Source organism: Lolium perenne, chromosome 4 (assembly GCF_019359855.2).
Source record: "Lolium perenne isolate Kyuss_39 chromosome 4, Kyuss_2.0, whole genome shotgun sequence".
Lineage (NCBI taxonomy): Eukaryota > Viridiplantae > Streptophyta > Magnoliopsida > Poales > Poaceae > Lolium > Lolium perenne.
In genome coordinates this window covers 133,829,673-133,842,522 of record NC_067247.2, presented here as the reverse complement: position 1 = coordinate 133,842,522, position 12,850 = coordinate 133,829,673, and the positions used below count along the sequence as shown (strand labels likewise).

At 42.1% G+C, this 12,850-nt stretch overlaps 1 protein-coding gene across 1 annotated transcript; it reads right to left on the bottom strand.

Annotated features, from left to right (window-relative positions):
• Nucleotides 1-726: 726 nt before the first annotated feature.
• Nucleotides 727-6,916, bottom strand: LOC127293962 (F-box protein SKIP16). The gene is made up of 5 exons (XM_051323687.2): nucleotides 6,590-6,916; nucleotides 1,927-2,643; nucleotides 1,488-1,694; nucleotides 1,272-1,378; nucleotides 727-1,099 (listed from the first exon to the last, which is right to left on the bottom strand). Exons 1-5 carry the CDS (start codon nucleotides 6,824-6,826, stop codon nucleotides 1,021-1,023), a joined length of 1,347 nt encoding a protein of 448 aa, XP_051179647.1. The 5' UTR covers nucleotides 6,827-6,916; the 3' UTR covers nucleotides 727-1,020.
• Nucleotides 6,917-12,850: the final 5,934 nt, after the last annotated feature.

Genomic DNA, 12,850 nt, shown 5'->3' with positions numbered 1-12,850 from the left:
TCAACATATGGTGCAAATGTGATTTAAATAACAAGCCGTTGGTTGTACCCATCAACATATGATCGAGTTGTTGCACTCATTTGAGCATGGATTAACTGCCTTTGGCAACCTACCAGACATTCTTTGCATATGTTGATATGCGCGCATGACATCACAAGCAAGGAGAAACCCTGTAACTCCTTATCATTGAAGCTCACGGGGGCTCCATGAGTGAACTTGTTGCGGTTATGTCGGATCATCACGAGAAAATTGAAGATAGACGTGAACCTAAGGGCTTTATTAATTTAAAGTCAAGCATTATGATACCTTTTATCTAAAAAAAACTGAATATATAAGTTCTGTTGGCACCGCTAGCTATTCATTGTCGAACTTCTGCGGAGACCAGAGAAACTACGGAAAAAAAACTGACCTTTCTATGTTCCTCGGGAACATAGATGTACGTGTGCTCCTTCACATTTAAAGGATTGGGCTACACAACTTCCCCCGTGCTTTCCCAAGCTGATGACCTACCCAAGCACTCTCACGAACAGAACCGCACCTGATAGGCTGATACTGCCAAAGGGTTTCAAATCACTACAGCAGTTTTAATGAATGATGAGGGGTGCATCAGCTCCGTGAAGCATCAAGGACAAAGTCTTTATGTTCCTTGGGAGTGAACATGAATCACTTACTTTCCTTTTTCTCTTCATGTTGTTTGTCCCTCTTGTTTCCTTGTTTTCATACTGCTTTCGTTTCTAACCATTTATCCTTCAACACATAAAATAGGTACAAGGTACAACGTCGTCTACCTTTCACCTTAGAAAATAAAACAACAACCTCACAACACATATGAACAAACACGTTCACTTCCCTTGAGCTTCCTCCAGGGCCACGACCATGAACCTAGAGAGGGGGCTGACGCACAACAAACATGTGCCACAATTTTCAAGTACTTCGACAATTTGCTACATCGGACAGAACACTAGAGGTATGCTTTGGCGTTTCTACTAAGATGTGCTGTTATTAGCCACACACAGTCCTTCAGAAGATGTACTCCGGTGTTTCCAGAGGGAATGGAGCCACCATGACCTCGAATGGTTTTCCTTCTGGTCGGCTCACCCTTACCAAAGAGAAAAACAGTGTATCAGATCATACATCAACACAGAAAAAGGAGATAATTTATATTTGTTAGCATACAAATATCACCAATGCTTAAGGAACACAATACAGCTACAGATGCCCAAATGAGTTCATTCCTTCAACTGCAACTTCCGTTCTGAGTTAGAGCATACCTCCCAGGCACAAATGTAAAAGAGCCCTCCACAGATCCAGTGCTGCCGCTCAACGGCGTGCAACTCTCATAGACGAACTCTTCCTGGCCTGGTAAAAGTAAAGGATACTGCAAAACACAAAACAAATCGCAACAATAACTACACTTTTTTCTCCTCGAGAAATAGCTGTACATTCAATAGTGAGGAATTTAGTTGTTTTGTGTGCTTCCAGCATACCTTCCCAATAACACCTTCCCCGTGCACATCCGAAACAACCCTGTCTCCACATCGAATGATCCAGTGCCGTGAGTGAAGCTGGCATGAGGGATAGTAAACTCCACCTAGCATGCATGCCTCAGGAACTGACAAGCGAATGGAATAACTGTAGAGTGCATGTCCCATGCCTTGATGATGTTCTGGCGCAAAGACGGCAGATGCACGTACCTATAATCATCATATCTGTTAGCCCAAAGCTCCAATGGGACCATCCATAAGAATGTTTATAGGATGTCTACAGACGTCATTAAATAAACGCAAACAAAGTGTAAAGGCGAGATGTAATGTTGCAAGTGAGGATTCAGAAAATTCAACACAAAGTGTTCTAAATAACATATGGCATGTAGAAGACAAGCTTAATTAAATGATGATGCAGTCTGCAGTAACTAATATTTATCACCTTTACACCATTTGTTGTTGCTGACGTGCACATAGGGGGTGCTTCTGGATATAAGCAGATATACCTCGACGTCCTAAGTGGACGGATCTTGATCATGCCATTCTGTAATCGCCTAAGGTGCTCTTCCAACCACAAAAGTAATCCATCTTGAGGCATATCACTATTAGTTGGCTTTATCAATGATTTCGGTACGCATGGCATCATTTCTCCAGCTGGTAAGTTGGCTGTGCCAACATACAGTTCACCATTTGAACAATTGAGGAGGAACGATTTAGCATTATACCACGAGCTTGCTACTAAGACAAGATTCAGCCCATTGGAAAGACCTGGCTCATTCAAGTCAGCATAAAATTCGTTTGTCTCTTCGACCATTTGCTCAAGTGATGACAGGTGCACATTTACACTGTGATCATAAAACACGTAGCCTCCTATTATGCCAAGAGGAGCCATGCGTACATTCTCAAGGTAGTTGGTACTAAAAGGCAGCTGACCATTGCAGAAACGGTACAATAACTTTGTGGGCATAGGAAGCTTGATACCAAGATCATCTTCTGCTGATCTTATCTGAGCTTCAGAAGCACCTTTACGCAAAGTTCCGAGTGACTCAGGAAAGTTTTCAGACAACCAGCTTTTCAATGAACTCCAAAATAATTTCACTCTCTTTACCAGAGGTAATGGGTACATACCAAAGGACTCCAACCAAACTTTATACGCATCCTGAAAAATCATTCAGTTTTTTTTATCATGGACATAACCAATTAACTGAAAGTGCAAAAATCACGTAGTCATTAATCAAAATTAAATGAAGTAACAACAATAATAATCATACGACGAAAAATGAACATTTAGACATCTCTACTACTATAATGTAGCAGTTTTGAATTTTGATTCATCAGCCCCTTCCAGTTTCCCGCCAAACACTTCTGAAGCCGTTACAGCCGTTGATTTGTACAACAAAATAATCATGTGCTGTTCATCCGTTCTTGTCGGGCCAAATCCAACGGTGGCCGCCCGCCGGATTCGCCTCTCCTTAAGGCGCAGTCCCGTGACCCATCTGAATGTTCTAGGAGCTAGCCGAATACTCTAGGGAACTACAATCAATGCAGACTTGCAGGTTCCAACGTGGGTGCTCTGATGCAACTATAAACATTTATTTTTACTTGGAGTCGACGTGTCATTCTGGAATCTACCGGGCACGACCAACAAATGACCAAGAGTTAGCTAGCTAAAAGTTGTTTTTTCTCTTAGGATCTCTTTTCTATGTGTTGAAAATCTGGTAAGAAAGAAAAACTCATTTCTTCAGACCATTAGCTAAAATCCTTATTTTGTGGAACGGAACTTATAGACGTATATGTTATCAGCAAATACAAAACATGTATGGTTATATTAAAAGGTTAAATACATTTACATTTTATGCTTTCTGGAATTGTTTGACCGTCAACTTCTTATATCTTATTTATAACTCACTTAAAGTAAGAAATAAAATTTGATAAGAAGTTAGTAGACGTAAAACTGACATGCTGAACAGTCAACATTTAATCGCAAACATATACATACTCATGCTGAACGGTCCAAACAAAAATTTAATTACTTTATAATAAAAGAATAACTATAATGATCTCAGTTTGTCATTAGAGCACCATATGTCTTTACCTTAAAAAAAAAGGTTGTACTCTTCTATTTTTTTGAAAAAAAAAAATATTAATACTAAGAAGATATCAATGACGTCTAGCCTCGGCACTAACATAATCTAGAGCAAGTCTAGATACGGGGGATGCACACAACAAAAAAATAAAAGAAAAATGAAACACACCTCGCCGAACCCACACCTCGCCGAACCAAACAAACTTGCAGTAGCAATAGCAACACAAGTGGGGACGACGCCTCGACACAAAAAAAGCTTCTCCAAGAACGACGCCTCTAGGAAGGTAACTGTGCACAAACACTATTGTCGTCTAGACTAACCAACATGGTGAGATCAATCCTGGGATTTCACCCTCAAGAAGGTCCCATCTCCCGGCAATGCCTTCAACAAGGAGATAACTTGCGAGCCACCATTGCCAGGTACAACCACCGAAGGTCAGAACTAGGGTTTTCACCAAAGACGCCGAGACACGGAACTTTAAGAGCACCGCCAAGAATGAAGTATGATGTCACCACCACTTGGCACCGCTATCACCTAGCGATCTCACTCAGCATGAGTATGGTGAATCTCTAGCCACCGACCCACCTTCACATGCCTACCTCCGACCAAACCATGGTAAGCACGACAAATATACGTAATCGACATAACGCAAGGTAGCCGCGCATGTGGATCTTGGATCCGCCAATGGACCTCCGCCATCAGCAACAATGATGAGCCACCCTGATGTCACTGGACTCAGCACATCGACAGCCAAATATTGGCCAAAAGCTAGGGCTAGATCCCAGGGCCAATCGAGCGAGCACCTGAACTACCTTCCATGGCTGCACCATCTGCATGTTCACAGATTTGGACGACCTCAGCCAAATTGCCAAAACAACGACATGCCATGTCGGGACATCAACATCAAGGTCTTGGCTAGAAAAAGCTCGTGTATGTGGATAAATTGGATCTCTGGCAGATGCGGTAGCAGACTAGATGCTAGAAGAACGGAAAAAGAACAGAAAGGGTGGCTTGGGGTGGGGGTGGGGGGGAAGGGGTAATGGAACACAGTGGAAGGGGCTGGCAGCGGTGTGCTCTTATACTGTACTTATATGAGTCAATGTGCAAAGCACGTGCTACTTACTAGTAGAACAAATATGGAGGTTCATAAGTGAACAATAGCAAAAGCAGGGTAACCAACATAATTTTTATCTTTGTATAGAAAAAACAATAATTCTATACATAATTCAATCTCCCATCACTCTTATATTTGCACTTGAAGCGAAGTAGACCAAACAGGGGTGCAATTTGTCAATATTACAGAATATCTCAAATAGTCTTGAGTTTATTGCACTGTTAAGCGCAGATATACAGTAAAAGGACTCACATGACACACTCCAAACGCTGGACTGTAATACAATAACAGCAAACCATATAACATAAATAAGAATTATAGTCAGAACAAAATAACTAGTGTGAAGTTCAAGTATTGCCAAAAAGATCATGCATGTAGAGCTGACAACAGACAGCTATTTGTCCAACATGCCACAATGGGTGCACCAGGTGCGTTGTGATATTTAGCTCAAATATGCCGCTGCGAAGCACTTCGAGACAGAATAACATCAAACAGCATGGAACTTTGCATTCTGGTGGTGAATTGGATGCATGTGAAGCATCTATTTCATGCAGTATTAAGCAGAGTTTAGATGTGAACAGATTAAGGCATTGACATACCAAATTCCCTTCACTCTCATTCCATCCCTTTTAACAGAAGCAGACGACCAGGAACTGCTCCATTGCCTACGAAATAACTTCTCCGAAACTAATGATTTAGCTTTTAATCTATTTGCTATTCTTTCTTGTCTTTGTGCATCCCTGATAGAAAATATGAACCAGGGATATGAATCGCGTAAAAGAAGAAAATAATTGAAGAGATTACTCAATCTCAAAAGGAGCTCCTGAAGGGTTTTTTTTAAGAAAGAATAACAAGTTTCTTTCGGAAACCAGATTATCGATAATAATAATGGCTAGGTTCGTGGTGATGGCACTAACTATGATATAGCTGCAGCAACATAATTTTTTTTCAGATTTTGCAGCAAGGAAAGCCACAATGATGTTACATTTCCAATAAAACAGGACTTGTGTTTAAGATGGTGTAATTCTTAGAAGACATTGTGCTACCAATACGTATCATAAAGTATTCTTCAAGTTTTTGTATTTATTTTGTTATACACATGGCCTAATCTCGAATATCACAGCGGGCCTCCAACTTGTTAGGGTAAGACCCTAAACATGAATAACCCATATCTCCCTTCCATACTGGATAAGTTAACCATAATAGTGATGACCTTGAGCTAACAACGACAAAAGCATGCATTGAAAAAGATCATGGTGGAGAGGGAATACAGGTGAAACTCTCTGACAGACATTAGGCACTACGAGATGTTAACTCCACTCATACAAGGACTAGGGTATTGGAACACTAAGTATGTGTGTGAAGACTTAATTTATAATCTATTCTACTGTTTAGTTTCTTCTTATGTGTTTTTCATTTCCTTCACCTTGCAGTGAGTATGAATCTTATCTTCTGTAAATCGATTCCTACCTATTGAAACAGCATCATAAAAAACTAGCTCTACAGCCTCCCCCCTCCTCTCTCTCATTTCCAAACATCTAAATCTAATCATGTAGTATCATATATAATTGTTTGCCATGTGTTCCTGCTTTATCAAATGTTTGGATAAGTTATAAATATAGATCAATAGTTCAACTCGAATTGGGTGCCTATTTCTTCTGTCAATGGAAAGTTGCCTGGTTCCTCTTAGGTACTCTCATTTTGCTAAGCTGACACCGACAACCAAGAATATGCAGTAGTAACAATATAAGTAAAGAATTCATTCGAAGTTGCACAATCCGCACACACAAGGAATCACATCACCAACAATGGATCGTACACCGGTTGCTTCTTAATTCTTGTACTCGTGCAGGTGCAGGGGTTAGTTAGGGGAAAGGAAAGTGGAGATCAAGGGAGCAGCAGACCTTGAAGGACGGGAGCGGGTGGCCGTCGGGGTCGAGGGGCGCGTCGAGGCCGAGGTCTTGAGCGCAGAAGCGGCGCCAGAGGGCATCATCGTCAACGGCGGCGCGGAGGTGCGTGCTGGCGCAGGCGAGCGCAGCCGCGGGGCGCGCGCCGGCCTTGGAGATTATAGTATCCAGGGCGAGTCCCTCCATACACTCCAGGCCCGCCGCCCCCGCGGGCTCCGTCGGCGGCGAAGCCATCACTGCGTGGCGTGGCGGGATGTTGGCGGTGTGAGAGACTCAGAGCGGAGAGAAGGAGGAGAGAAACAGACAGGCGAAAAAAAAAGGTCGTTATCTGGATAACAGGTTCCCTTTTCAATATGTGTTTTTGAAATTTATAAAACAATTTTTTTGATAAAGAGAATATAATAATATGGAGAGATACCAAATACACCCAGTCTCTTCAACAACGCAATATGGCAGTACATATGCACACAACAAAAAAAAGAAACTAAGAAAATAAAATCCCGTTATGGATTCGAGCCCTAGCAGCAACAATACAATCACAAAACCGACGTCTTCAAGAAGGAAACAATGCACAAGCACCATTGTCGTCGGCCGATCAAAGATCTTGAATTTTCACCTTGAAAGTAGTCCCCGTTCTCAAAACAATGTCTTCAACAAGATAATGTCAGGCACAAACAATTAAGGTTAGACTTTGAATTTTCACCCTGAAAGATAAGACTCTGAACTTCACTTGTGCTGTCGTCCCCACTAACATACTGATGCCGTGAAACCTAGAACAGCAAGCAAATCTCTCAACAGCGTAGAGACTTGAACCTCCATTGCTAGTTTTCCAATCCAACCTTCATGATATTCTCCATCTCTGATTTCACCATTGACCAAAATATCACCTAATGGCAAAGATCTTCCTTCCTCTAACCCACAAGTATAAGGGATCGTAACAGTCTTCGAGGGAAGTAAGACCCAAATTTATTGATTTGATACAAGTGGAGCTAGAGAATACTTATAAGCCTTCACAGCGGAGTTGTCAATTCAGCTGCACCTGAAAAAGCACTAGTAATAGGGGTGATGTGAAAGCAGTAGTAATATGAGAGCAATGGCAATGGTAACACGGCAGTAGTAGCACAGAGGAGATGGCAGCAAAAAGTATTCCAGTGCGGAGTTGACTGTAGAGAAATGATGATGACAGAAGGACCGGGGTTTCCAGCTATCTACACTAGTAGTAACTCTCCAAACAAATAATATGTGTTGGGTGAACAAATTACAGTTGGGCAATTGATAATTGTGAGGGCATGACAATGCATGATATAATAAGAATAAGTTTACTGTAGTATTTAATTGTGCATTACAACATAATACATAGACCGTAATCCAACTGCGTCTATGACTAATAATTCACCTTCAGATTATCATCTGAAACCCTTCCAGTATTAAGTTGCAAGCAACAGATTATCATCTGAAACCCTTCCAGTATTAAGTTGCAAGCAAAGATTATCGTATTAAGCAATGTGTGTAAAGTAAATAATAGAATTATTCTTGGATAAAACATTGTTGTTTTCTCCCTAGTAGCAACAACACATCTACAATTTTAGAAGTTATTGTCACTCTTTCAGAAAACTAGAGGCATGAACCCACTATCGAGCATAAATACTCCCTCTTGGAGATAGAGACAACTACTTGATCAAGGTAACTACAAGTACCGGAGAGCATGCAAGATCTTAAATAGCAGTAGTATGATAATATGATGAACAATCTGATCACATTTCCACAATTTATCGGATCCCAACAAACACAAGACCGATTACATCATATGGATCTCAATCATATAAGGCAGCTCATGAGATCATTCTATTGAAGTACATGGAAGAGAGAATACCAACTAGCCACATCCGAGAACACGTAGTTCAAGGGGGAACTACTCACGAACCATCATGGAGTCGAAGTGGGGGTGGTGGAGTCAATGAAGATGGCTCCAGGGGTCAATCCCCGTCCCGACAGGGTGCCGGAACAGGAACTTCTGACCCCCGAAACTTATCTGGACGATGGCGGCAGCGAAGGAACTTTTCGTGGACGAAGGCTGGTTGTTTTAGCGTTTTTGCATCGAAGGATTTATATAGGTGGATGGGCGAGGTCGGTGGCCGCCTGGGTGGTCCACACCATGCCATGGCGCGGGCCCACCCTTGGCCGCGCCATGGGGTGGTGTGGTCATCCTGTGGTGCCACTTCGTCTCTCCTCCGTACTTCGTCTTCGTTACAGAAAAATAAGATCTTCGGGTTTTGTTTCGTCCAATTCCGAGAATATTTCTACAAAAAAATCCGAAATACAAAAACAGCAAAAAATAGGAACTTGCACTGTGGCATCTTGTCAATAGGTTAGTTCCGGAAAATGCATAAAAGTGCCACGAAGTGTAGACAAAACATATAGAAATTGGTGTAAAACAAGCATGGAGCATCAAATATTATAGATACGTTTGCAACGTATCAGCATCCCCAAGCTTAACTCCTGCTCGTCCTCGAGTAGCTAAGTGATAACAAAAATAATTTTTGAGGTGACATGCAGCAAACACAATCTTGATCAAGTTATTGTAAAAGCATTGTAAGATGGGATCAAAGTACTCTAAACATTGACATGATAGATATAATTCAATAGAACTTAGCAACTATGTTATAACATGGGAAGTAACTCAAATAAAAGATCATGAATAATAATGCACTGAAAGCAACTGTTTGTTTATGGGCATAGCGAAAATATAGCAAGCTAGTATTCAGACTGTCCTTTACGAAGTAGCAAAACATAAATATCAGGACACCTTTAAAGTTTAGAGGGAGATTAGATACAAATAATTTGAGAACAAGCAATAATCATAATCATGAATCAATCAATAATAGATTTTGGGACTATGCATATTATACTCAGAATGACAACTATGCTCTCTTAGTGGTGCATAAAGCAAGAAGATGAAGACTCAACTAAAAGTAAAAGAAAGGTCCTCCGCAGAGGAAAGCAAGATTACTCATGTGCTAGAGCTTTTTATTTTGAAATGCATAGGAGTGTTGAAAATATTTTTTTTGAGAGGTATGCATGTCTATGTCAGCGAATGGCATCAAATGGTCTATCATCCTTTCATATAGTGACCTCAAGAGCGGCTTCCATGTAGTTCTTCATTGCACACCATTATTCAGGATCTCTCCAGTACATAATGTGTGGAGCATTATTTGTTTATTTATTTGTTTTATATTTTATTTGGGATATGCACCCGGTTGCTTTTCTCTTTTTGCAATATTAAGGACTTTAGCACATTATGCATGCTAGTCAAGGTGTGAAGTCATGAAAAGACAATAAAACATTTAATATTTTCTCCTGAGCTAAAATAAAACACAAAACAGGTAGTAATTTGGAAGGTTTAAAGGTAGCACATAAGCAATCACTACAAGAAAAGTTCTGATAGACAACGTCTCAAAATCGTCCGTTAAGGGGTATTTTTCGTCGCCTATAGGCCTAACCCGACGATATGGGTTCTGTTGTGGAAACTGCGTCAGGCAAAGTCCTACGACGATTTTTTCGGTCCGTCGCGCTTGGGCGCCCTTCCGCCACGGAAAATCGGACTGTTGCCCAAGTGTTTCCGGGAGCCCGTTGACTGCTGACGTCATGCAAACTGACACGTGGCAGACGCCGTTAACTGGCAGTTAACGGCGTTAACCGGCTGAAACCCCGTGGTAGATGGTAGGCCCACACGAGGCCTGCCACGTCTTAAGCGGGCCGGCCCATTAAGTTTGCGGGCCGGGCCAGCTGACTTAGTTTGACCGGTCAACTATATAGCTGGGCTAGTCCATTAGTTACGTGGGCCGGGCCTAACCTCTAAGGTTGACTGGTCAAACCTTTAATGGGCCGGCCCACTAAGCATGTGGGCCGGGCCGAATACACTCGTTTGACCGGTCAACAGGCAAAAGGGCCGGCCCACAAGACATGTGGGACCCACTTTCCTGGTATCGGGCCGGCCCATTTACAAAGTGGGGTCCACATTAAAGCAACTGGGCCGGCCCAAGAAGTTAGTGGGCCGGCCCAATTAGCATGTGGGTCCCACTTTCCTGCTATCTGCCGCCCATTTAGTACGTGGGGTCCACATTAGATCAAATGGGCCGCCCAACAAGCCGATGGTCCGGCCAAAAGCACCGGTGGGTCCCACTTTCTGTTAAAGGGCCAGCCCATTTAGTATGTGGGGTCCACCATATAGCAAGTGGGCCGCCCAACAAGATAGTGGGTCGGCCAAAAACACAGTGGGTCCCACTTTCCGCTTAAAGGGCTGGCCCATTTAGTATGTGGGGTCCACCATATAGCAAGTGGGCCGGCCCAACAAGATAGTGGGTCGGCCAAAACACCGGTGGGTCCCACTTTCCGTTAAAGGGCCGGCCCATTTAGTATGTGGGGTCCACCATATAGCAAGTGGGCCGCCCAACATGCTAGTGGGCACGGCCAAAAACACGGGTGGGTCCCACTTTCTGTTAAAGGGTCGCCCATTTAGTATGTGGGGTCCACCATATAGCAAGTGGGCCGCCCAACACGCTAGTGGGCCGGCCCAAAAACACAGTGGGTCCCACTTTCGTGGTAAAGGGCCGGCCCATTTATTATGTGGGGTCCACCACAAAAGCAATTGGGCTGGCCCAACTAGTTAGTGGGCCGGCCCGAGTTGGTGGGGTCCACCTTAAAGCAAGTGGGTCGGCCCAATAAAAGTGTGGGGTCCACAAGAATCAAGTGGGCTGGCCCAATAAGTAAGTGGGCCGGCCGTTTAGTTCTTGTTTATATCTTTGGCGTAATAGGCGCATTAGGATTTTGCGGGCCGGCACCTATGTGATTTCGCTTAATTGGGCCGTTTAAGAGATGGGAATTCGTGATTTAGATCGAGAATATTTACGCAAAGATTGATTTCTGGGATAGCCTCACTTACCACAAGCACCAAAGAAAAAATGCGCGAAAGAACTATAAAAACTAACTAAATATTACATCACCGCAAGGCATTGAAAAATATTACGTAACCCGAGAGAAATTGAATGGTAATTAAACCTAGCAATACAATGAAGGGATCCGGCAATCTTTTAAGTTGTCCATGCAAAGACCTATATCTGAAACAAAGACATTACAAGTTAAGACAAAGCAACAATGGAAAGGCAAAGACACTACAATATTGTTTGCCAAAGAATTTGGAACTCATCATTTCGTCGTTATAACAAGATCATTGTAATGCGCACAATAAGCAAACAAAGAGTGCATGCCGCATACCAACAAACAATATAACAGAGCATGTTAGAATGAAACAAATAGACTTACTACTGTCGAGTCCCATGCAAACCAACATGTTCGGGGAGTACAAAATTGGCATGAACAACATAGTAGCAAAGCTATAAATTTTGTAACAACGACCGAGCAAGATGAAGTTATGATGGCTACATCTACAGAGCAGGGAATGTAAACCAAAAATAGAAGTTACGATGGCAAAAGCTAAAGAGGAGGGAATGTGAACCAACATGTGCCAAGTGCAATTACTTCATTTTGGCCGTGAACTAAATAATACTCCTGAACTTATAGTGAAGGGGATGCAAATCAAGATGTTTCGGGATATAAACTTGTAATGAGCAACACATAGAGGATAGTTAATGTTGGAGCTTAGGATGGACCAGATACGAATATAGTGGGATCACCTGTGAACTTGTATAAGAGGGAATGCAAACCAATATGTTCAGCTTTCCATATGTCAGCGTCATGCCAAGTCAGAGAAACAAGTCAATAATGCAGCTTTTGAAGAACAAGATGGCACTCAAAATTATTATCTAGTAGTATGACAAGTTTATTTGTACTACGAGGCTAGATAGCAGAGTGATAGCATGCCAAACTAAGTCCTTACTTTGTTAGCTTACAATGAACTAGATACAAAACAATGGCATCACCGTAGTACAGGAATGCAAGCCAACATGTTCATGGAGTAAAAAATTGGCACAAACAACATAGTAGCAGGCCATAATTTTTGTAACAACGATCGAGCAAGATAAAGTTATGATGGCTAGATCTACAGAAAGGTGGAATGTAAACCAAATATAGAAGTTACGATGCCAAAAGCTATAGAGCAGGAATGCGAACCAACATGTGCAATTACTTAAAATTGGCCATGAACTAAATAATAGCAGGATGTTACTATAATACCTATAATTTTTGTAACAACGATCACAAGATAGAAGTTATGATGGCTACATCTACAGAGCAGGGAAT